The sequence below is a fragment of the Panthera uncia genome, assembly GCF_023721935.1.
Source record: "Panthera uncia isolate 11264 chromosome B3 unlocalized genomic scaffold, Puncia_PCG_1.0 HiC_scaffold_1, whole genome shotgun sequence".
In the NCBI taxonomy this organism is placed as follows: domain Eukaryota; kingdom Metazoa; phylum Chordata; class Mammalia; order Carnivora; family Felidae; genus Panthera; species Panthera uncia.
In genome coordinates, this window is record NW_026057582.1 from 47,936,140 (window position 1) to 47,959,837 (window position 23,698).

Here is a 23,698-nt window from a genome sequence, read left to right on the forward strand (position 1 = left end):
GTTCTGTCTCCCCCTTTCTAAAAAAAAAAAAAAAAAAAAAAAAAAAAAAATGGCCAATTGACTAGACTGATCAGAGTTGTCTGATACAATTTGAGCTTGCTATAAGAAGAAAGTCTAAGCTATTCCAGTGTTCTCCATGAGACCAACTGTTGTGTAGACTTACAGTGTAAAAAAAAAAAAAAAAAAAAAAAAAAAAAAAAAAGACCAGTTGACTAGATACAGAACTATTTATATCCCACATTCTTCTTCTACCCTCAAAAGTCTATAGACATTTTCTCTGTGTATTTTAGGGAAAACTGTAAGGCCATCTTGGTACTTATCCTCTGTAGGTCTTGCCTGATTGTTTGTGGCACTAATACTGCTTATCTTCTATAAGCTGTGATGTTCAGTTTTAGTATATGTGCTGCTGAAGCGAGCACTAAGCTGTGATGTTCAGAAAATAAGGACTTAATATTTATTATATCTTCAGAGATCAATTTATGATTAATAGTAATTTTAGTAAATTTAGTAAATAACAACTATAAGTTTTTCTTATACTTTAAATATGCACTTTTCATTTTAGTAAATAGTTTCATTTGTTTTCATCATCTGTGCTTTAGAATTTTAGGAATTAATCTGTTTGTGACTGAGATTTTATTCATGGGGGTTGTTTCATTATATTTTATTTGTGAATTGTTTTCTTTTGTATTTTGCTTCTTTTTAAAAAATGTTTTCATGTTGAGCACAGATTTGTGCATCCTTTTTTTTTCAAGCATTTTTAGTAAAGCCAAAGTAGATGATGTCTTTCACATTTTTGGAACAGACTTAAGGAAATGATTAGGTAAAAAATATGATGGTATGCTAATGAATTTTCCCAGCATTCAGTTCAGATACGTCAAATAATTCTGGAGACAGCTGTATTTCAGAAATGAATTCTTCACTGAGCAGCTTTTTAAAAAAATTGCACTAAAGCCAGTATAATACAAAAGTGCTTCCTTGTATTGATATAACAGATGAGCTGGTTTAGAATTGTATTTAGACATGAAAAGATAATTATTTGCCAGTATGACTTAGAAAAACTTACGTCTGTCTGGTAAAACATAAACAAGACTTTTTTTCTTAAGTAAATGATATTCCAGCTGTAAACTTAATAATACTTTTTACCCCAGGTGAAAATAGATTATTGAAGTTTATACTAATAGTAGAGTTCTGAATTTTATTACAGATTTACTGGCTTTCCTGGCACAATTTAATTTTATAATATTATATTTAAAATTTTACTGAAACAGATTGCTTTTGTAACTCTTTCTAATACTCATAAAAATTCTAAAGTGAAACTTAGAGTTAAAAATAATAATAGATTAGCACAGAAAAAAATTTTTTTTTAATTAGCCACAAAATTAGTAGAAAAAGAAAATGTCAGCATTCCTTCCTATGTCTCTATATTTTTGTTGCCCCTTGTGTACACAGGCAAATGATTATTTTTAAGAATTATTAAATCATTTCTATATATCATTAGAAATGTATTAAATATTTATTTAATATTTATTATTAAATAGTAGATACTTATTAAATATGGGCACCATCTTACAAATGGTGACATTCAAATAAAGTTGGACTTACTAGTGATTAGTATTGAAAATAAACAATACTGATGATACCATTTTGAGTTTTAGTTTCATTTTCCATCTCTTTGTTCAGACATAAGGACTGCCCTAGAAAAGCAGGCAGATATTATGATGATGCATGTCACCATGTTTTCCTGTCTGTGTCTGAATTTCAGCCTTCCCGCTAACTCATTTTACAGATGCACGTTTTGCTCAACAAGTCTGTAGCTAGTGGCAGCCGACAGCCAGAACAGAAGCAAGATTCCTGGGAAAGCTGGTCATCAGAATCCTACTTTCCCTTCCCCTCATTCTCTTCTCACATTACCTCTCATTTCTGGTGAAACGAAATAGTAGTATTTTAAAGTTATGCACATTATAGTTTGTTAAAAAACTTGAACAACTCAGTAGCAAAAACAATCCCAAATGATCTGATTTAAAAATGGGCAAAGGCTATGAATAGACATTTTTCCAAAGAATACATACAGATGGCAACAGACACATGAAAACAGGTTCAGCATCACTAATCATCAGGGAAATGCAAATCAAAATCACAATGAGATATCACCTCACACCTGTTAGAATGACTCTTCTCAAAAAGATAAGAAGTATTGGTGAGGATGTGGGGAAAAGAGAACCTTGTGCACTGTTGGTAGAAATTAAACTGGTACAGGCACTCTGGAAAACAGTGTTGAGTTTCCTCAGAAAGTTAAAAATAGAAACCATCATATGATATAGCAGTTCCACTTCTGGATATTCATCCGAAGAAAATGAAGACACTAATTCAAAAAGATACATGCACCTCCATGCTCATTACGGCAGTTTTTACAGTAGCCAAGATGTATATGGAAATAGCCTAAGTATGCGTCCATAGATGAATGGGTAAAGAAGGTGTGTGGGTGTGTGGGTGTGTGTGTGTGTGTGTGTGTGTGTGTGTGTGTGTGTGTGTGAGAGAGAGAGAGAGAGAGAGAGAGAGAGAAAAGAATGAAGTCTTGCCATTTGAGACAACATGGATGGACCTAGAGGGTGTTAAGCTAAGTGCAATAAGTCAGAGAAAGACAAATGCCTTATGGTCTCACAGGTGAAATCGAAATGAAAACAAAAACCAAGTTCATAGATACAGAGAACAAATTGGTGGCTGCCAGAGATGGGGGGGTAGGGGTGGGGATAGGTGAAATTGGTAAAGGGAGCCAAAAGGTACAAAATTCCAGTTATAAAATAAGTCATGAGATGTAACGTACAGCATGGTGACTGTAGTTAGTAATACTATAATAATGTTGTATGTCAGTCACACTTCAATTAAAACAAAGCAAAACTGTGAGCCTTGCTTACAACGATGGGATGTAATAAAATCATTGCCCAAGGTGATTAACGCATAATAATTGTTTGTTTATGTGCTTGTTTTTTAAAATGCTGAATTGGAAATGTTCATGAAACAATTCAGTATTTTAAAATAAAATGACAAATGTATTTCATAATTTAGTCAGTTTTCAAAATGAATAGGAATCTTTATCCTTTTTTTAAGTTTAGTTTTGAGAGAGAGAGAGAATGCTAGCAGGGAGGGGCAGAGAGAGAGAGGGAGACACAGAATCCAAAGAAAGCCGGCTCCAGCACAGAGCTGTCAGCACAGAGCCCGCTGTGGGGCTTCATCCCATGAACCGTGAGATCATGACCTGAGCTGAAGTCAGATGCTTAACTGACTGAGCCACCCAGACGCCCCAGAATCTTTATCTTTGAATAAATGTTTACCATTTTACTCAGTTTTTAAATAATACTTCATCTTGTTTCCTGGAAGTATAAGCAGAGCAAGTAAATTTTTAAAAAATCAAAAAGTGTATAAAGATTTAAACAACCGTCTTAGTTTGCCTTGTCAGTGTTCTCTTTTTAAATTTTGTTTAAGTTTATTCATTTTTGAGAGAGAGACAGAACATGAGCAGGAGAAGGGCAGAGAGCCAGAGCAGGCTCCCGGCTCCGAGCTGTCAGCACAGAGCCCGACGTGGGGCTTGAACTCATGAACCGTGAGATCATGGCCTGAACTGAAGTAGGACGCTTAACTGACTGAGCCACCCAGGTGTCCCTGCCTTGTTAATGTTCTTGAAAGAAATCCCAAAGTAGGAGCTTTGGCCAAATAGGACACATGTCAGCTATTGTGGTTAAGTGGTATGTCTTTGCTTTTTAGTATTTAACTTCTGTTTTAAAATCTAAGAATTTTGATTTTTCAAAATTATCTGTGAAATTAAATATTAAGTTAATATTAATAAGTATCTTGTCTTCCCTCTTTGGAAAGTTCAAGTCTGAATTGGTAGAAAAGTTAAGTTGAGGTCCCAAATGCTACCAGTTTTTTTTGGTGGGGGGAGGGAAGCTTTAAATAATAGATACAGAAAGCTAATAAAGGCTAAATAGACATTTTTTGCCATTTTATAGGTAGAATTCACTTTGTAATGCTAGGGTACTCAATTTCAATTAGATCCCAGTTTGCTTCTTGAACACAAGATGATGTTGAAATGAAGATACTTTTTGTTACTATGTAACTTGAAAGGTGAACGAACTTCAGTGGCTGATTCCAAATTTGTGAATTTAAAACTTATAGAGATTTTCCCTCTAGATGAGTTTTCAGAGTCTAAGAAAATTTTTTGTTAGAAATGACTATTGTGTTTACATTCTGTGTTCATTTTGCTCAGTGGAAAAAAACTCCTTATTACCAACAAAAACAAATCAACAAGGTGTTGGAATATTATCTGACAGGATATTGAGCATTGAGTTAATCAGTTTTCTGGAAGTGATACTATTAATGTATTAGCTATACAGTAAAATCAGTTTTCCCTTTGGTATCTGTATTTCACATTGTTTTCATTTCATAAATGCAGAAACATATTTAGTACTTAACCTGTGCAAAAAGCTTTTCCATTGCTAAGTATTATAAATATTAAGAGAGCTACTTTTTGTATTGTAATTTTATTATAAATGATACCAAAAGTTTTAGGTTACCAGATTTTTATTTTTAAAACACATAATTGAAAACAATATTTTTAAATACTTGGATATCCAACCATAGTGAAATGGTTAAATAAATTAGGCTATATTCACATAATTTTAAATTATTTTTATTATGATAAAAGTACCTGTTTTAAGCTTTACCATCTTAACCATTTTTAAGCTTATAGTTTAGTGATGTTAAGTATATTTACATTGTTGTGAAACAGATCTCTGGAACTTTTTCATCTTGTAGATTGAAAGTCCATATCCATTAAACATTGTTCCCCTTCCACCGGCTCCTGCTGACCACCATCTCCTGCTGACCACCATCTCCATTCTTTATTGATAATTTTGATTGCTTTAGATACCTCCTATAATTGAAATCATACAGTGTTTGTCCTGTTGTGAGCAGCTTATTTCCCTTGGCGTAATATCCTTGAGGTTCATCCATGTTGCAGTATGTGACGGGATTTCCTTCCTTTTTTAAAGGCCACATAGTATTCTGCTGTATGTATACGCTATGTTTGGTTTATCCATTTATCCATCTGTTGATGGACATTTGGGTTCCTTCTGTCTCTCAGCTATCATGATTCGTGCTGCTATGAACATGGGCATGCGAATATCTCTTTGATACTTGCTTTCAGTTTTTTTTTGGGGGGGGGTATATACGTAGATGTAGGATTACTAGATGATATGGTAGTAAATTTTTAATTTTTTGAGGAACTGCCATACTGTTTTCTGTAGTGATTGTACCAGTGTGCAGTACCGCCAATAGTACAGAATGGTTTCACCTTCTCCGTGTCCCTACTAACACTTGTTATTCTGGTTTTTTTTTTAATAATAGCTTTCCTGATGGATGTGAGGTGACATCTCATGGTTTTGATTTGCATTTCTCTGATGGTTAGTGATGTTGAGCATCTTTTTATATGCTTGTTGACCATATATCCTCTTTGGGGAAATATCTATTCTTTTGCCCATTTTTTAATTGGGTTATTTATTTTTGTTGTTGAGTTGCAGGAATTTTTCGTATATTCTGGATATTAACCACTTACCAGATAAATGGTTTACAAATATTTTCACCCATTCCACAGGTTGTCTTTTCACTCTGTTGATTGTGTCCATGGATGAACAAAAATTTTTAAGTTTGACATAGTCCCATTCATCTACTTTTGCCTTTGTTGCTTGTGCTTTTGGTGTCATATCTAAGAAAGCCTTGCCAAATCCAATGTCAGGAAGTTTTCCTCTAAGAGTTTTATAATTTTGAGTCTTACATTTTGATCTTTAATTCATTTTGAATTGGTTTTTGTACATATATGAGGGTCAAACTCCATTCTTTTGTATGAAGATACTCGGTTTTCCCAATACTATTTGTTGAAATGACTCTCTTTTCCTCTTTGAGTGGTCTTTGGCACCCTTGTCAAAGATCATTTGACCATAATTGTGTGGGTTTATTTTTGGGCTCTCCACTCTACCATTGATCTTTATGTCTGCCTTCACAAAGTAGCATGCTGTTGTTATTACTGTGGCTTTGTAATGTGTTTTGGAATCTGGAAGTGTGAGTTTTCCAACTTTGTCAAAATTATTTGTGGTCCCTTGAGATTCTATATGAATTTTAAGATGATTTTTTCCCGTATCTCCCAAGAAAATGCTACTGGGATTTTGATACAGATTACATTGAATCTGTATATTGCTTTGGGTATTTTATTGACATCTTAACAGTAGTAAATTATCTTATTCCTGAACATGGGCTGTCTTTCTGTTTGTGTCATCTTTAATTTCTTTCAGCAATGTTTTGTAGTTTTCAGTGTACTTTACCTCCTAGGTCATGTTCATTCCTAAGTATGTTATTCTTTTTGATGCTATTGTAAATAGAATTGTTTTCTTAATTTCCTTTTCTGATTATTCATTATTAATGTATAGAAACCCAACTGATTTTTTTGTGTGGAATTTGTGTCTTACAGCTTTGCTGAATTTGTTTATTCTAAAAGTTTTTTTGTGGAATCTTTAGAGTTTTCTACATATAAGATCATATCATGTGCAAACCAATAATTTTACTTCTTCCTTTCCAACTTGGATGCCTTTTAAATGATTTTTAGTGACACAATGTTTACAAAATAGGTTGTGAAACTGTAGAGTAGGAGTCCCAATTTGTGTATATGGTAGGAGAAACCTTAAATATTTTATAGAACTGGAAGAAGACATCAAAATGTGAATGGTAAATGTCTCTGGATAGTGAATTTATGGGTAAATTTTATTTTATTCTTTATCTTTTTCCACATTGACTAGACTATTGTAAGATAACAATATTAATGTGATACAATAATATGAAATAAAAGAGAAGTTTTATTTACTTTTAAAGTCATTTCCATTATTGACACACATATAGAACTAGACATGTTTCTGATAGTTTTCTGTGAATATTTATTAATAGAAGATTAAAGTAGGAAATATGAACAGTACTTTTAGTGGAAATACGAGAGATAGGAAAAGCATAAACCAGTTGTTATTTGCTGAAATAACGATTGGTAAATCTTGTTTCACTTTTTGTGGAAATATTAAAATATGCTAAACTTAGTGAAAGTTCAATATGTAACATTAAAGGATATTTTGATGGTATTAGTCAAGGTTATAGCCCTCTCCAAAACATGGTCACATGAAGGAACAGAGTTTTAGGGGTTTAAGAGACAGAATAGGTTTGGGGCTCTGGAGATAGATTGCTAGGGTTCTAAACATTGTCCACCACTTAATAACTGCATAACTTCAGACAGCTTACTAGGAATTATAATAGTGGTTCTATTAAGGGAAGGAGGGTGGATGAAAATCACCTGTGGAACATTTAAAAAATAAACATTCCTACCTTCAAAAACTCCACCTTCAGAATATATCCAGGCTTAATTTTCTCATCACTTTCTTTGCTGCCACTTTGGTCTAAGCCACTTCAACTTTAGCATGAGTTATCTCATGATCATTCTGCTTTAGGCCTTATGATATCAACACCCTCCCAACTTTTTCCCTCCCCACCCCCCTTAGGCTATATTGAATCTGTTCTCAACACAGCAACCAGAGCAATCCTTCTGAAACCAAGATACTATACTCTATTGCTCAAAAATCTCAGAGGCTTGCAACTTGCTTGGATTAAAATCCAAGGTCCTTATGATAATGGCTGAAAAGGCTATTTTTGATCTGGCCTTCTAATCCTTCGCTCATCTCATCTTCTACCACTGTTGTGGTTCACTTCAGAAACACTGGGCTTCTCTCTGTTTTCTAATGTGCCAGACACACTCCTGCTATAAAACTTGTATATTTGCTGTTCCTTATGTCTAGAATACTATTCTCATAGGGATCTATTTGACCTACTTCTTCACTACATTCATCTATATCCTCAAATACTATATATATCTTATATATCCTATATATATATGGACATATATATATAGGATATATATATATACACACACACTAAATGTATATATTGTAGCCTATAAATACTATATATATTCTATATACTCAAATACTATATATATATATATATATATATATATATATGCTCTATATTCTCAAATGCTATATATATTCTGTATAGGATATATATATGCCATATGTATATATATGCTATGTATATATGTGCCATATACGTGTGTGTATACACACACATATATCCTATACTATATCACAATACTATATATATTCCATATAGGATATATATATATAGTATTTGAGGATACATATATTCTATATAGGATATCCTATATACAGGAGATATATATATATATATATATATATATATATATATATCCTATACTATATCAATACTATGTATATTCTATATAGGGTATGTATAGTATTTGAGGATGTAGAGTATATATAGTATTTGAGTATATAAGATATAGTATTATAGGATAGTATAAGGTAGCATATATATATATATCTATATATATATATATATCTATATATATCTATATATATATCTCCCCTGTATCCTACTATTCTCACAGGGATCCATTTGACCTACTCCCTCACTATATTCATCTGTATTCCTCAAATATCACCCTACTAGAAAGGCCTTTCCAACCATTCAGTCTTAGTATGGGTAAACTAGAAATAAACTTGCCCATTGCCCATCCAATGAATATCAAAAAAATATTGCCTGTCTTGAATTGGAGTCGCACTGTGTGTGGCTTTAAAAACCTTAGTTTTTCAGTTTGTCTCCTAGGGTAGCACACTCAGCCACCTAGCAGAAACAAGTGTAGTTTCTCAACTTTGACCCAAGCTTCAAAGAATTCCAATAGATAAAGTTCCAAGAAATAAGAGTTCAAAGTCAAACATCACAGAAGACACAAGGAATTAAGGTACCTTGAGCAAGAGCCAGCAGAAACAACAACAGAACATGAAGACATCAGATTTTGGAATTATATACTCAATATATGATATGATTAGATAAATTAAAAAGTCATGAAAATATGAGTAAAAAGTAAACTGTTGGAAGGAGCAGATTTTTATTTTATTTATTTATTTATTTATTTATTTATTTATTTATCACCCACCCCCCCACCCCCATCAACCCTCAGTTTGTTCTCAGTTTTTAAGAGTTTCTTATAGTTTGCCTCCCTCCCTCTCTAACTTTTCTTTCCCTTCCCCTCCCCCATGGTCTTCTGTTAAGTTTCTCAGGACCCACTCAAGAGTGAAAACATATGGTATCTGTCTTTCTCTATATGACTTATTTCACTTAGCATAACACTCTCCAGTTCCATCCACGTTGCTACAAAAGGCCATATTTCATTCTCGTTGCTGCGTAGTATTCCATTGTGTATATAAACTACAATTTCTTTATCCATTCATCAGTTGATGGACATTTAGGCTCTTTCCATAATTTGGCTATTGTTGAGAGTGCTGCTATAAACATTGGGGTACAAGTGCCCCTATGCATCAGCACTCCTGTATCCCTTGGGTAAATTCCTAGTGGTGCTATTGCTGGGTCATAGGGTAGATCTATTTTTAATTTTTTGAGGAACCTCCACACTGTTTTCCAGAGCGGCTGCACCAGTTTGCATTCCCACCAACAGTGCAAGAGGGTTCCCGTTCAGGAGCAGATTTTTAAAAGAACCAAATTGATCTTCTAGAAATGAAAAATCATTACAAATTTAACATTCAACAGATGTAACAAGTTAGACATAGCTGAAGAGGCAATGAAGAAACTGTGCAAAATATAGCAAGCACAGAGAAGCAGACAAAAAATAAGAAAATGTAAAATACATGGAAGATAGAGTGAAAAGATTTAACAGAGATCTAATCAGAGTAGGGATACATTTGGGCAAAGGGAATGTTTGAAGCATTTATTGTGAAAAATTTTCCAGAACTGACAGGAAACACCAAATATTTAAGAATTCCAACCAGAAAAAAATTTTTTTTAAAGTGCACATTTGCATATGTCATGGTGAAACTGCAAAATACTGAAGACAGAAAATCTTTAAATCAACTAGAGAAGACATTATAGAAGAAGGACTATTAAGACTTAACAGTGACTTACCAAAACAATGAAGGTAGAAGACAGTGGATATCTTCAAAGAACTAAGAGGACTATAAACCTAGAATTGTACATCCAATGAAGATACCTTTTAATAATGAAGGCAGGATAAAGGCATTTTCATACAGAAGCTAACCATGTTTGTCACCAATAGAACCTCCCTAAAGGAAATTCTAAAAGATAAACATTAAGCAGAAGGAATGTGATACCAGATGGTAAGTCTGAGATGCAAAAAGTAAGAAGAGCAAAGAAAGTGATTAAATATGAGTAAATTTCAAAAAACTAAAGCATACCTATATACAAAATGATAATGAAGATGATCTTTGCGAGAAAAGAACTAATATTCTGGCCAACAATAGAATGAGTTGGGAAGAGGTAATAGAGTTAAAGCATTCCAATGTTATTGTATTGTTTGAAAGGGGGAGTAAAGATAGGAATTATATGTAGCCTTTACCAAGGAAAATATGCACATTAAAGTTTCTAGGGTAGCTTCTGAAGAATAGAAATAGCTTCTTTTCCAAACTGTTAGTGGGCGGTGAGTGGGTGTGGGAGAAAAAAACAAAACCAACCAACCAAACAAAAAACTCTAGCTTTTGAATATATTCCCTAGAAGTCAACAGTTATTCCTGGATTTAATCTCTTCCTTGCTCTGACTTACATAGTTTTTAGCTCATGCTGTGTTGACATTCTAATCATAGGCCACACCTCAATAAGGAGTCCACTCCTTAACAGAGTTGATTGTACTTCTTTTGCTGGAAAGAGGAACATTACAGTAAATATATTGCCAGGGGCCTGGGAATTATCTGATCTACTCCCAGATATTCCCATTCCACTTGTCAGGGCCCCCCCCCCTCTTTTTTTTTAAACCCATTGCAGTTGCAAAGTCAGCTGAGGGTATGATGTCATGATTCAGCAATTCCAAAGATAACTTTCTGATTTGGGCTGTTAGGATTTCATAATGGTGCTTTTTCTCTCTATGCCTTGGGCCAGATGTTCTAGAAATTAGCATTGTCCTTTTATTGCTGTGTTGCTAAAGGAACCATACTATAGCTCAACTTTAAGCCCTTTAAATTGCTGTAGATCAGCAGCTTCTCATGTAATTATAGATACTGGTTTAATTGATGACCTCAGTATTAAATCCATGATTTGCTACCATATTATTTGAGGGAGCATGCAGTGAATCTTATTGCTGCCTTTCATTTTGTCACAACCAGATTTTTAATAACTAATACTTTCCCTTCTTTCTTATTTTTTTAAGGGGGCATGATTAAAAGGGGGCTTTTAATCATTTCCCAAGTTCTATCTTTTAGGACCTGTTTGGTTGCAAGAAACCCTTAAAAGAATATTGAATCCAGGTATAATTCAGAGGACTCTTACACGAAGAGTGCAACCAGTTTACTCCTGTTTATTTCCAGAATGTGAATGCCTGTGCTTTTTATGTCAACCAGTGCATCCTATAGAGTTCTAGTGTATTGCCTTCCAAGGCTTCTCTTCTTTCCTTATGTTTTTAGAAATGCCTTAAGTGTGGTGTTAACAGAAGTCCAACCTGATCCTAATCTTAATGGACTGATTATAGCAGAAGTAGCTGGTAGCTGAATAAACACTGACATTGGCTAATTGTATTCAAAACTAAGAAGCTGAAAGCAAAAATCAACCACCTAAGTGACCCCAGGTATTAAGGCTACATTTTTTTTTATAGAGTAGTCTGTTGGGGGGAATGGGCTGCTCAATCCACTTAAAAACTGTAGTTTAGGGGTACCTGGGTGGCTCAGTCAGTTAAGCGTTCAACTCTTGATTTTTGGCTCGGGTCATGATCTTGCAGTTTGTGAGTTCGAGCCTCAAGTCGGGCTCTGCACTGTCAGTGTAGAACCTGCTTGGGATTCTCTCTTACCACCCCCTCGCTGCCCCTCCCCCCCCTCAAAATAAGTAAATAAACTTTAAAAACAAAACTTAAAAAAAATGGTAGCTTAGGGTTGTAGTATGATGATAGACAGGAGATGGCTTAGGAACAAGGGACAGCAGTAGAATTTCTCCCTCTTTAAAACTTGGGTTTTAGGACATTGCAGTGCTTGTTGCCCTTATTACCAAATCTATCTTTGAATATTAGCCTTGCAACACTGGTAGAGGTTGCAATCACTGCGCTGGTGGTCACTGAACATTCTAACCGGGAACCCTAATGCAACACTTAAAAAAATTAAAAATGCAAATCCCAGTGTCAGTACCATCTAGAACCAGAATGAAATAACCAATACCTGCACTGTCCATTTCTTCTTTATAGCTACCTTCCAGGATTCAGGCCAATCTTAAGAGCACTAAGAAACAGGACTCATTCCAGTGTCAACCATCCCAGACACACAGCTTCCATCCTTCTCTCGTTGGATCACTTTTTTGGCTAAAGAGGGCCACTCTTTTCCTAGGAGTATGAGGCTGAGTTCCTTAAGACAGCCAACCAGCCAGACATAATCACCCACCCTTAAAAGAGTCTAAGGTTATAAGTTTCTGGTCTCAGTGATCAGCTATCTGATCCAGCTATCTCTGCCTGTGCTTTGGCACACATTCAAGCTCTAGTGGATCTTTCCCTTCCTATATAAAGATGTACTCATAAGCCAGGTTTTCAGTACATCTCTAGTAACCTTAGCCACCGTCATTCATAGACTCTAATATTCCACTTTTAATGTGATTCTGCTGATTACCAATGACTTAGTCTCCATGGTTCAAATTTTACAGAGACCAAATATAATTAGCTCATCTCATTTCTTTTAGGTCAGTTGTCCACCTCTGTGCCTTCAGCAAGTAGAAGATCACATGACACAAATTGTAGTTCTTGATGCACAGAGGTCAGTTTTCTTAGGAGGGCTATGGAGAGGCTGCCAGAGGTTAGTCCCTTAGAAAAGAAGTGTCATTAACACAAATAGAAAGTCCAAAGAGAAAATTGATTTTTAAAAGAAGATACTGGTATCTTGGGACATATTAAATTCAGGGGGCTAGCAAGACCTCCAGAAGGAAATAACAGGTACTTAGTCAAAACTGCAGACATGGGGCTCTGTATTTCTCAGCTAGTCTCATCTTCACATTGCCTAAGTATGAAGAATAAAACTTCTCTTTTTTGAGAAAGTAAACTCCTCAAAACCCATTTATACATGAACAACAGAGCTGGAACCTCTAGGCCTGAAGCGTCTGAATCCAGTGGATTTTATGGTATATAGCAAGGAAAGGAAACAGTAGTCTGGCATCACCCAATCAGAAGAATAAAATAAACCCCAATTTAGATCATTTTGAAGAAGCTGATATAAGCCATCAAAGAATAGCTACTTCTGTAATAAATAACTACATTGAGCTTATCTGCCTTTCAAGATAGACTGCAGAAGTATTATCTTTATGTAAGTCTGTTCCATGGTACAGTTTCAATTCAAAGAAGATTCTACCCCCTTTGCATTAAATCTTAAGACAATGGTGAATCAGATATACGAAGAATATATTCAAAAGTAGAGTTTACTCACTAAATATATCAAAGAAGCCGCAGTCCTCAAACATCTGAGTTATTAATGACCTATTCTTGTGAACTCTAGTTTCCATCTACAACTGTAAAAAACTGTTGCTTAGCCTCACCAAGGCCCCACCTTTTTTGGCGGAAAGCTCACATAGCTTCTGCTGAGACCACAGTTGTGGGGTGGACCTCACCTAAATTTCCCCAGGAAATAGTGGTTTATTATTAGTATTAGTTCAGCCATATTATTGCCTTTTATAAGTCAGTTTAAGAATTTAGACACCATTAAGAAGTTAGGCATCATACTGGGTGTTATATATAGGGGATGAATCACTGATTATAGTACTATATGCTAACTAGGATATAAATTAAAAATAATTAAAATTAAAAAAATAAAAGGACTTCACTGGAAAAAAACAAATTTTTTTAATGTTTGTCATTTTTGAGAGAGAGAGGGAGAGACAGAGAGCAAACCGGGAAGGGGCAGAGAGAGAGGGAGACACAGAATCAGAAGCAGGCTCCAGGCTCTGAGCTGTCAGCACAGAGCCTGATGCAGGGCTTGAACTCACAGACCGCGAGATCATGACCTGAGCTATATATAACCCAACTGACTGAGGCACCCAGGCACCCCTGGAAAAAAAACCTTTATATTATCTGTGGCTCTGCTCCCTTCCAGGGGCACAGGCAGTGGAAATTGCCCATATGCAATTTTGTGTGTTCTGAAAAATGGTACAAATATGGTTTAAAATGATCATAAGAGGGGCACCTAGGCCCCTGGGTGGCTCCGTTGAGCGTCTGACTTCAGCTCAGGTCATGGTCTCGAAGTTCATGAGTTCAAGCCCTACATCGGGCTCGCTGCTGTCAGCACAGAGCCTGCTTCAATCCTGTCACCCTCTCTCTCTCTGTCCAGCACCCATTTGCACTCTCAAAAATAATAAAGAAAGAAAAACATTTAAAAATAAAAAGATAAATAAAATCATGAGCATGTTTAGGCTACTGAGATGAAACATATTCTGTTTAAAATTTTATAAAAAAAAAAAAAAAAAAAAAAAAAAAAAGAAAGGCATCATTTGTGAAGTTACTCCTGTGAGAAAATCTGTTCTAAATTCCAGACTTAACTGAAGCATTTTCAGCACAGTTCACATATGACTTCTGTGCACATTTAAAAGTGAGTAGACTGAGGGGCACCTGGGTGGCTCAGTTAAGCGTCCAACTTCGGCTCAGGTCATGATCTCACAGTTTGTGAGTTCAAGCCCTGCATTAGCCTCTGTGCTGACAGCTCGGAGCCTGGAGCCTACTTCAGATTCTGTGTTTCCCTTTCTCTCTCTGCTCCTAGCCTGCTCACACACTCTCTCTCTCTCTCTCTCTCTCAAAAATAAACGTTAAAAAAAAAAAAAACAAAAAAACGAGTAGACTGAAATCCAAAGAGTAGTATGTATTAACAAAGTTAGGTGATTCTTTACTCTTCTTTCATGTGTCATTCAGAGCTTCCTAATAAAGTGAAGGATAAACTAGAATCTAGCCTGCTTGTTGGAGATTAGCATGTGTAAAGAATGTTTTAATGCTGTAATGGAAAAGGCACAAGTAGAGGAGTGAGATACAAGGAGAAACAATATTCTGGTGCCCAGGAGCAGACAAAGACAGTCTGTGCACCTTGGTGAGCAGGCTTTTTACTGTAATTTGCAGGCTTTACTCCCTACTTCTACATAAATTGATAATGGGAAACACAGATCATCATCTGTTTTAGATTATCTCCATTAAGCCCCTTCTACTGGCAGATGATTATGAAATAGGGTGTTTTGTTTTTGTTTTTGTTTTTGTTTTAGAGTGAAATCTTGCCTTTTACAACAACATGGATGGATCTAGAGGGTACAATGCTAAGTGAAATAAGTCAGAGAAAGACAAATACCATATAATTTCACTCATATCTGGAATTTAAGAAATAAATGAACAAAGAAACAAAAAAAACAGACTTAACTATAGAGACAAACTGATGGTTACCAGAGGGGAGGTGGGTGACATAGGTGAAAGGGATTAAGAGCACAGTTATCATGATGAGCAGTGAGTAATGTATAGAATTGTTGAATCACTATATTGTATACCTGTGTACAGAATTGTTCAATCACTGTGTTGTATACCTGAAACTAACATAATGCTGTATGTTAACTAGAATTAAGATAAAAACTTGAAAAAAAAAAGACTACTGTACAAAATGAAGTTTGATGGTATGGTGACAATACCATTTTAGGTGGTGTTCCCATAATAATTATGAAATTCCCATATCTAACCTGTATTTCATTTAAAAAAAATTTTTTTTTAATGTTTATTATTTTGAGAGACAGAGCAAGTGAGAGAGAGAGACCACTAGCCGGGAAGGGGCAGAGAGAGAGGGAGACAGAATATGAAGCAGGCTCCAGGCCCTGAGCTCTTAGCACAGAGCCGGATGTGGGGCTTGAACTCACTGAGAGGTCATGACCTGAGCCAAACTAAGATGCTTAACCAACTGAGCCACCCAGGCATTCCTAACAAGTATTTCATTTTGTTAACTTTTCCTGTATAACTCAAACAAGAGTGTGATAAATTGGCAAACATGAATAAAGTGATAAATTTGTGATAAACATGATAAATTGGCAAACAAGTTTGTGATAAACTGGCAAATATGAATAAGAAGAAAGCAAAATTACTTTTTTTTAATGTTTATTTTTTAGAGAGCTCGTGAGCGGGGGAGGGGTGAGAGTGGGGGACAGAGAATCCAAAGTGGGCTCTGTGCTGACAGCAGACGCTGATGTGGGGCTCACACTCACCAACTGCAAGATCATGACCTGAGCTGAAGTCAAGACGCTTAACCAATTGAACCACCCAGGTGCCCCTACTTTTTTTTTTTTTTTAATTTAAATTTTAGTTAACATGCAATGCAGTATTGGTTTCAGGAGCAGAATTCACTGATTCACCACTTCCATACAACGCCTAGTGCTCGTCACAAGTGCTCTCCTTAATACCCATCACCCATCTAGCCCATCTCCCACCCACCTCCCTCCATCAACCTTCAGTTCTCTATTGTTAAGAGTCTCTTGTGGTTTGTTTCCCTCTCCTCTCCTTCCCCCTCAACTCCCCATATGTACATCTGTTTTGTTTCTTAAATTCTGCGTGTCAGTGAAGTAAAAAAAATACAGGCTCGAAGGGGTACATTCACCCCAATGTTTATAGCAGCATTATCAACAATAGCCAAACTATGGAAAGAGCCCAGCTGATGAATGGATAAAGAAAATGTGGTATATATACAACGGAATATTACTTAACCATCAAAAAGAATGAAATCTTGGGCACCTGGGTGGCTCAGTTGTTAAGTGTCCGACTCTTGATTTTGGCTCAGGTCTTGATCTCATGGTTCTTGGGATCAAGCCCTGTGTTGGACTCTGTGCTGACAGCACAGAACCTGCTTGGGATTCTCTCTCTCTCTTTCTCTCTCTCTCTCTCTCTCTGTCTCTCTGTCTCTCTGTCTCTCTGACCCTACCCTGCTCGCATGCTCTCTCTCTCTCTCAAAATAAATAAACACTAAAAACAAAAGACAACAACAAAAAAAGAATGAAATCTTGCCATTTCGTGGTATGAACTAGAAAATATGGTAAGTGATAAGTCAAGCAGAGCAAAATTACTTTTAATTTTACCGCCTGGACATAAACATTGTGTAAGTTTTTTAAGATATTTCTTTCTTTATACATATGTATTTATATAATGTATATAAAATACCCCTTTTTTAACATAGCATGAACATATTTTCATATCAAAACATGTTTTAACTGCATTATATGTATAACTGTGCCATAAATTATTTACTCATTCTTCCATTATTAAGTCACATTGTAGAAAACATTTATCTCTGTGCACATCTCCTTCAGAAAAAAATTTTTTAAAGTGAAATTATGAGTTCGAAGATTTTGTGTATTTTTAAGGCTTCTGCTTCTTTAGAAAGAATGTAGCAGTTTATATTCCCAGTTTATATTCCCTTATATTGAGTATCTAATTCCTCATCTCTAACATTTACTGTAAAGTTTTCTTTTTTCCCCCGTATATGACTCAAAACGTAACTTTGTTACTAAGTTTTATCATTTTGTTTTTCAGGAGATGATTTTTCTTTGATTCAACAAGAAATATTTATGGTTAAAGAATGTAAACATTGCAACATTGTTGCCTACTTTGGGAGCTATCTCAGGTAAAAAAACAACAACAACAACAACATCTGCTCTTCTTGAATTTTGCACTTCTTTACTACCACTCTCCCTGCCTTTCATGTAAATGCTATTATACATATAAAATTTTAAAGTTATATTGTCTGAAGTTCTAAAATTTCTCAGGTTTTCTTGTAGTCTCCCCCGTTACATTAATAATGACATCTCCATTTATGCATTTATACCTTATCTGACAATAAATATTATGAATGATTACAAGTGTTTTATCGCATAAAACTTATTCTAAACCATTTAAGATGGGAGCAAAACTGAAGTTACTCTGCTCTTCTGAATCTGGAAGAGAGACTGCCAGGGCAGTTTCCTGTTCCACCCTGTAATCCATTCTAAACCTTGGTGTGCTGAAGAGTGAAAGCCTTCAGGGTATTTCTTTCTTTTCTTTTCTTTCTTTTTTTTTTTTTTTAATATAATTTATTGTAAGGGTATTTCAGTGATTGAGAATTACTAGCTAATATAATTTTCTTTCTCTTATTAGTCGAGAAAAACTGTGGATTTGTATGGAATACTGTGGTGGCGGATCACTTCAAGATATTTACCATGGTACTGTTCATTTGACTTTACATTTTAAAAACAAACTTTTGAGTTTAATGATTGTTGTTTTACATTTCTAGTTAACCAGGGATGTTGATGGGTACATATACTGTTTTTACATTGTTCTGTTCTGCTCCTGCAGTATTGCATAAAAGAAATCTAAACTTTATTTATTTATTTATTTATTTTGGTTTTTTAGTAAATTTTCTGAAACCTCATCTGAGAAATCCAGAAGTTCTTATACAGTCCAAATTTTGCTTTTTAGATATAGTCTCTAGGAAATCTTATGTGTGTCTAGGGAAGTATTTTATCTATATTTGAAACTGCCTCAATTTTTGTAAATAAGAATTGAATTACAAAGGTTAACTCTCACATAAAAGAAATTGTATATCTATCTTAGAAATCACTTAACCTAACTAAGCAAACAACTAGGTTTAGTTGTTGATGTATTTTTGTATTAAAAATGTATAATTTTCAGGGCACCTGGGTGGCTTAGCTGGTTAAGTGTCTAACCTCGGCTCAGGTCATGATCTCATGGTTCATGAGTTCGAGCCCTGCTTAGGGCTCTGTGCTGACAGCTCAGAACCTGGAGCCTGCTTTGGATTCTGTGTCTCCCTCTCTGTGGCCCTCCCCCACTTGTGCGTGTGCGCTCTCTCTCTCTCAGAAATAATAAAGGAATAAACTTTTTAAAAATATTGAAAAAATATATTTTCAAAAACTTGAAGTATTTTATTGAACATTCTGTTAATTTAGGCAGTTTTCTGAGTTGAATTAGATATTACCCATAATACCATTTAGAAATAGTCTTTGTTTTGGCTCTACAATTTAGCTTCCAATTTGTTTTGTTTTTGACAGTTTCCTGATGTTTTAGTTAATGAGACTAAACACAGATCCTTATAAAACAATTTCTATTTTCTTTATTTAACTAAATATGGAATAGTAAAACTCCCATTGCAACTTTGTACTGTATAGTTTATTAAGAATTATCTGAAATATTTTCAAACATTTCTATGCTAAAAGCTTTATATGACAGCCTTATCAAATTTCAGTCATCCAGTTAACAAATGCCACCATAGTAGATGTAAAAATAAGTGCTTCAGGTGGAAATAATATTTAAATAATTTAAATAATTTCAGGTGGAAATAATATTTAAATAATTTGTAGCTTGTAGAGCTCAGATTGTTAAAATATCAGTCAATTGGGGTGACTCAGTGGGTTGAGTGTCCACCCCTTGATTTTGGCTCAGATTATGATCTTAAAGTTGCAAGACTGGGTCCCGCATTGGGCTCTGTACTGAGTGTGGAGCCTGCTTAAGATTCTCTCTCTCCCTCTCCTTCTGCCCCTCCCTGTTTTCTAAATAAAAAATAATAATAATAATAATTAAAAAATTAGTAGAGCAATGATTAAATAAACTATGTTGCACCTACAATATGGAATACTGTGAAGCATTTAAAAAGGTAAAGTAGCTCCGTTTATATCCACTAGCTGTATCTCCCCAAGGCCTCTTTTTAAATGGAAAAACTAGATCATGAAAAAATATGTATAGCAGAACTGATAACATTTAGACATTTAAAAATATAATTTTTTATATTCACATTACATATGAATGTTAATGCACAACAAAATGAAAAGATGTGTCCCAAATTGGTAAGTCATTACTTCTAGGGGAGAAATGGGACTCCTAAGTAAAATTTTGAATTATAATGAAAATGTACTGATGTATTATTTAATTATAAATTAATAAATATAATAATTACCTAATTCTGTCACAACAAATAACCCATGACCAAAAAAAAAATAGTTGTGATTGATGTCTAAAGTCTGGATACTTTTTATTTAAAATAATTTTTAGCACCACATACATATTACACTTATATAAAATATTACAGAGTTTTTAAAACAAGAACAAATCCATTTTTTTACACACTAGTCATTTTCTTATGTATTATATCATGCTACAATTATTGTTCTCTTATTTTACCATGTGTCTGATTTAAAAGAATTATTGGTACGGGCACCTGGGTGGCTCAGTCGGTTGAGCATCCGACTTCCGCTTAGGTCATGATCTCACAGTTTGTGGGTTCGAGCCCTGCATTGGGCTCTGTGCTGACAGCTCAGAGCCTAGAGCCTGCTTCAGATTCTGCCTCTCCTTCTCTCTCTGTCCCTCTCCCACCTGCGCTCTGTCTCCCTCTGTCTCTCAAAAATAAATAAATGAAAAAAAAAAGAATTATTGGTAGAAAACAACTCTGTGCCACTCAATTTAAAATTCTTTTTTGTGATTTTAGGAAGAATTATCATTTATATGAAAAGTTTTTATATAATGATTATCATTTTTATTCACACTGACAGAACAAGAACTCAAGAATATGGATAAATAAACCTATATAGCTGGCATTGTTTTTACTACTTCCCCTTTTAAACTTAATGAATAATTTAAGACATTAATCTTACTTCTTGATATTTCTACTTTTCATTACTAAACCTGATATTTTTTTAGTTAAATTGAATCTAAGAAGTGTCCATCCCTGTATATCGTATACTAGGTAGCAGTAGAAATCAAGAACATATATACTTAAAATAAACTGTTAATAAGATGATGCCTTCCCTTCTTTTATTACTATTCCATCAAGTTACTAGGAATCAAAATTTTATGTTCCTGAGTAGATGTAGAGAGCCAGTGATTAAAATAATACAGTAAAATATCTCTCTTGAGGAACGATTATGTGTAAGTACCTGATTTGGTTTCACTGTCAGCAAACACCAGATTTCAGATATTCTCTCATGGTATTGGAAGGCATAATTCTGAAGTGTCTGGTTAGGTACTTACAGAAAGATCTTATATTTTGTAATAGAGATCTGGTTGTCAGAAGTAACCTGGTTGCTTTTTAAATTCTTAGATAAGGTACTGGATCAAGCCTTCCTGTTTGAAAAATATAGGAAAGGATTATACTAAAGTAATATCTTGATCTTTATGTATATGATTCCTCTTGGTATATTTCAACAATTGATCTCTTATGGTTCTCCACTCTATATAACAATAATTAATTACATATGTTTATTTCTTTTCTTGGTTTTATTTTAGAGAAATTTTTCAGGATTAAGATCATGTCTGTTGTTTTATATAGACTGTCCTATGGTGCCTACTACTACACTTTGCAAGTAATGAATGCTTATATTTTCACAGACCAAAGTCGTTATGGAGTAAATCTTCTGTTTTTAAAGTACATTTTAAGGTTCTCAACTTTCCTTTTGTTTTGTTTCCTGATTATAAGAATAATGTGTGTTCATGGTGAGAAGCCATCCAATTATATACATAGAAGTTTTGTTAATACTTTGTCATTTTTTTAAAGATTACTTGTTTATTTTTGAGGGAGACAAAGATAGCGTCAGTGGGGGAAAGGACAGAGAGAAAGGGAGATAGAATCCCAAGCAGGCTCTGCGCTGTCAGCACAGAGCCCAACATGGGGCTTGATCCTACAAACACTGAGATCATGAGCTGAAAATCAAGAGTCGAACAGTGAACCAAGTGAGCCACCCAGGCGCCCCAATAGTTTGTCATTTTTTTTTTCATTTTTTTTAACGTTTATTTATTTTTGAGACAGAGAGAGACAGAGCATGAATGGGGGAGGGTCAGAGAGAGGGAGACACAGAATCTGAAACAGGCTCCAGGCTCTGAGCTGTCAGCACAGAGCCCGACGCGGGACTCGAACTCACGGACCGCGAGATCATGACCTGAGCCGAAGTTGGCCGCTTAACCGACTGAGCCACCCAGGCACCCCTGTCATTTTTAAGATAGACTGTTTGTAATGTGTTATTGACATGTGTAACTATGTGATCTCTCTTTTTTCCTAGTTACTGGGCCATTATCAGAACTGCAGATAGCCTATGTATGCAGAGAAACTTTACAGGTACTACATTTGCTTATGTGGATAGAAAGGCAGTTTTAGTTTCACAGTTGAAAACTGCAAAATGATAATCCCCCAAAAAAAGAAAAGAGAAAATGGGCTCCTCATTTAGAAGATCAGCAAGTAGTAATTTTGTTCATATCTTTTAAGGCATGTTAAATTAGGAATTAATTTGTGATTACATTTTTTATTTTGGTAATTTATAACTCAAATTGTTAATTGATGCTTCTATCCCTACATTTCCTAGATTGTGTAATTTGTTTAGAAATGAATTTGGTGTTCTATATGTTTTTCTTCTGTATTTTAGAAACTGGGAGATTGACTTGATTTAAGAGAAAACTAGTCATTTCTAAGTATTGCTTTCCTCATGCTTTAGAAGGCATAGCATACCGTGTCAAATCTGAATGTTAAATATATGAAACATATGAAACACATGAAAGTAAATTTTGCCAGTATATGTATGTATATATGAAATATATGAAAGTGAATTTGTCCAATATATATATGTATATTTCTGTAGTATTCCCATAACATGGAAATGTACTTTTTTGTGTTCACATAAAATACAAAACTAATCAGATACTCATAGCAGAGAATTACAGATTGTTTTTCTTTGTGTTTTAATTTCCGAAGTTCATTGCTTTTTTTAAGTAACATATAGTGGAATATTATTCAATCATAAAAAGGAAGGAAATCCTGTCATTTGTGACAACATATTTGAAGCTGGAGGACATTATACTAAGTAAAATAAGCCAGGGACATAAAGACAAAATACTGCATGAGTCACTTATATGTAGAATCTAAAACAGTTGAAGTCGTAGATGCAGAAAGTGGAATGATGGTTACCAGAGTTTGAGGCCCGGGGGTAGAAATGAGGAGATGTTGGTCAGAGTATAAAATTACAGTCATATAGATTGACTGATTATTAATGTATATAGCATGATAACTACAGTTAATGCTGTATTGAATATTGGAAATATGTTAAGAGAGTAAATTTCAGGTGCTCTTGTTATAAAAAAAACATAGTAACTATGAAGAGATGATATGTTAACTAGCTTGATTCAAATAATCATTTCACTATGTATATGTGTATCAAATCATGTTGTACACCTTAATATATAAAATTTTTATTAAATAAAGTTTTTAAAAAAAATAAAAAGGGCAGAGATTGTCAGAATGGAAAAAAGTAAAACCCCACTAGATGCTGCCTGTAAGAAATGTGCTTTTATAAAAACACAAATAGGTCAGAAGTAAAAGAAAAGAAAACCATACATCATACTATTGAAAAGAAAGCTGAAGTGGCCATATTAATATCAGACAAAGTAGATTTCAGAGCAAAGACTATTACCTCTTTAAGGCCACTTCATAAAAAGCATAACAACCCTAAATGTCTAAGCCACTGATAACACAGCTTCAAAATAAATGAGCAAAAACTGATAGAACTT

At 34.6% G+C, this 23,698-nt stretch overlaps 1 protein-coding gene across 4 annotated transcripts in view; it reads left to right on the forward strand.

The window, feature by feature from the left end:
• Nucleotides 1-23,698, forward strand: part of MAP4K5 (mitogen-activated protein kinase kinase kinase kinase 5) — a 109,992-nt gene that overhangs the window by 30,292 nt on the left and 56,002 nt on the right. For 3 of the 4 annotated variants that reach the window (XM_049612803.1, XM_049612804.1, XM_049612806.1), the window contains 3 exons: nt 17,693-17,783; nt 18,293-18,357; nt 22,201-22,256. In XM_049612803.1, coding sequence (XP_049468760.1) covers nt 17,693-17,783; nt 18,293-18,357; nt 22,201-22,256 — 212 coding nt within the window. Of the gene's footprint in view, nt 1-16,348; nt 16,434-17,692; nt 17,784-18,292; nt 18,358-22,200; nt 22,257-23,698 lie in introns of those variants that run through there. The other variant, XM_049612805.1, reaches the window with a different exon arrangement.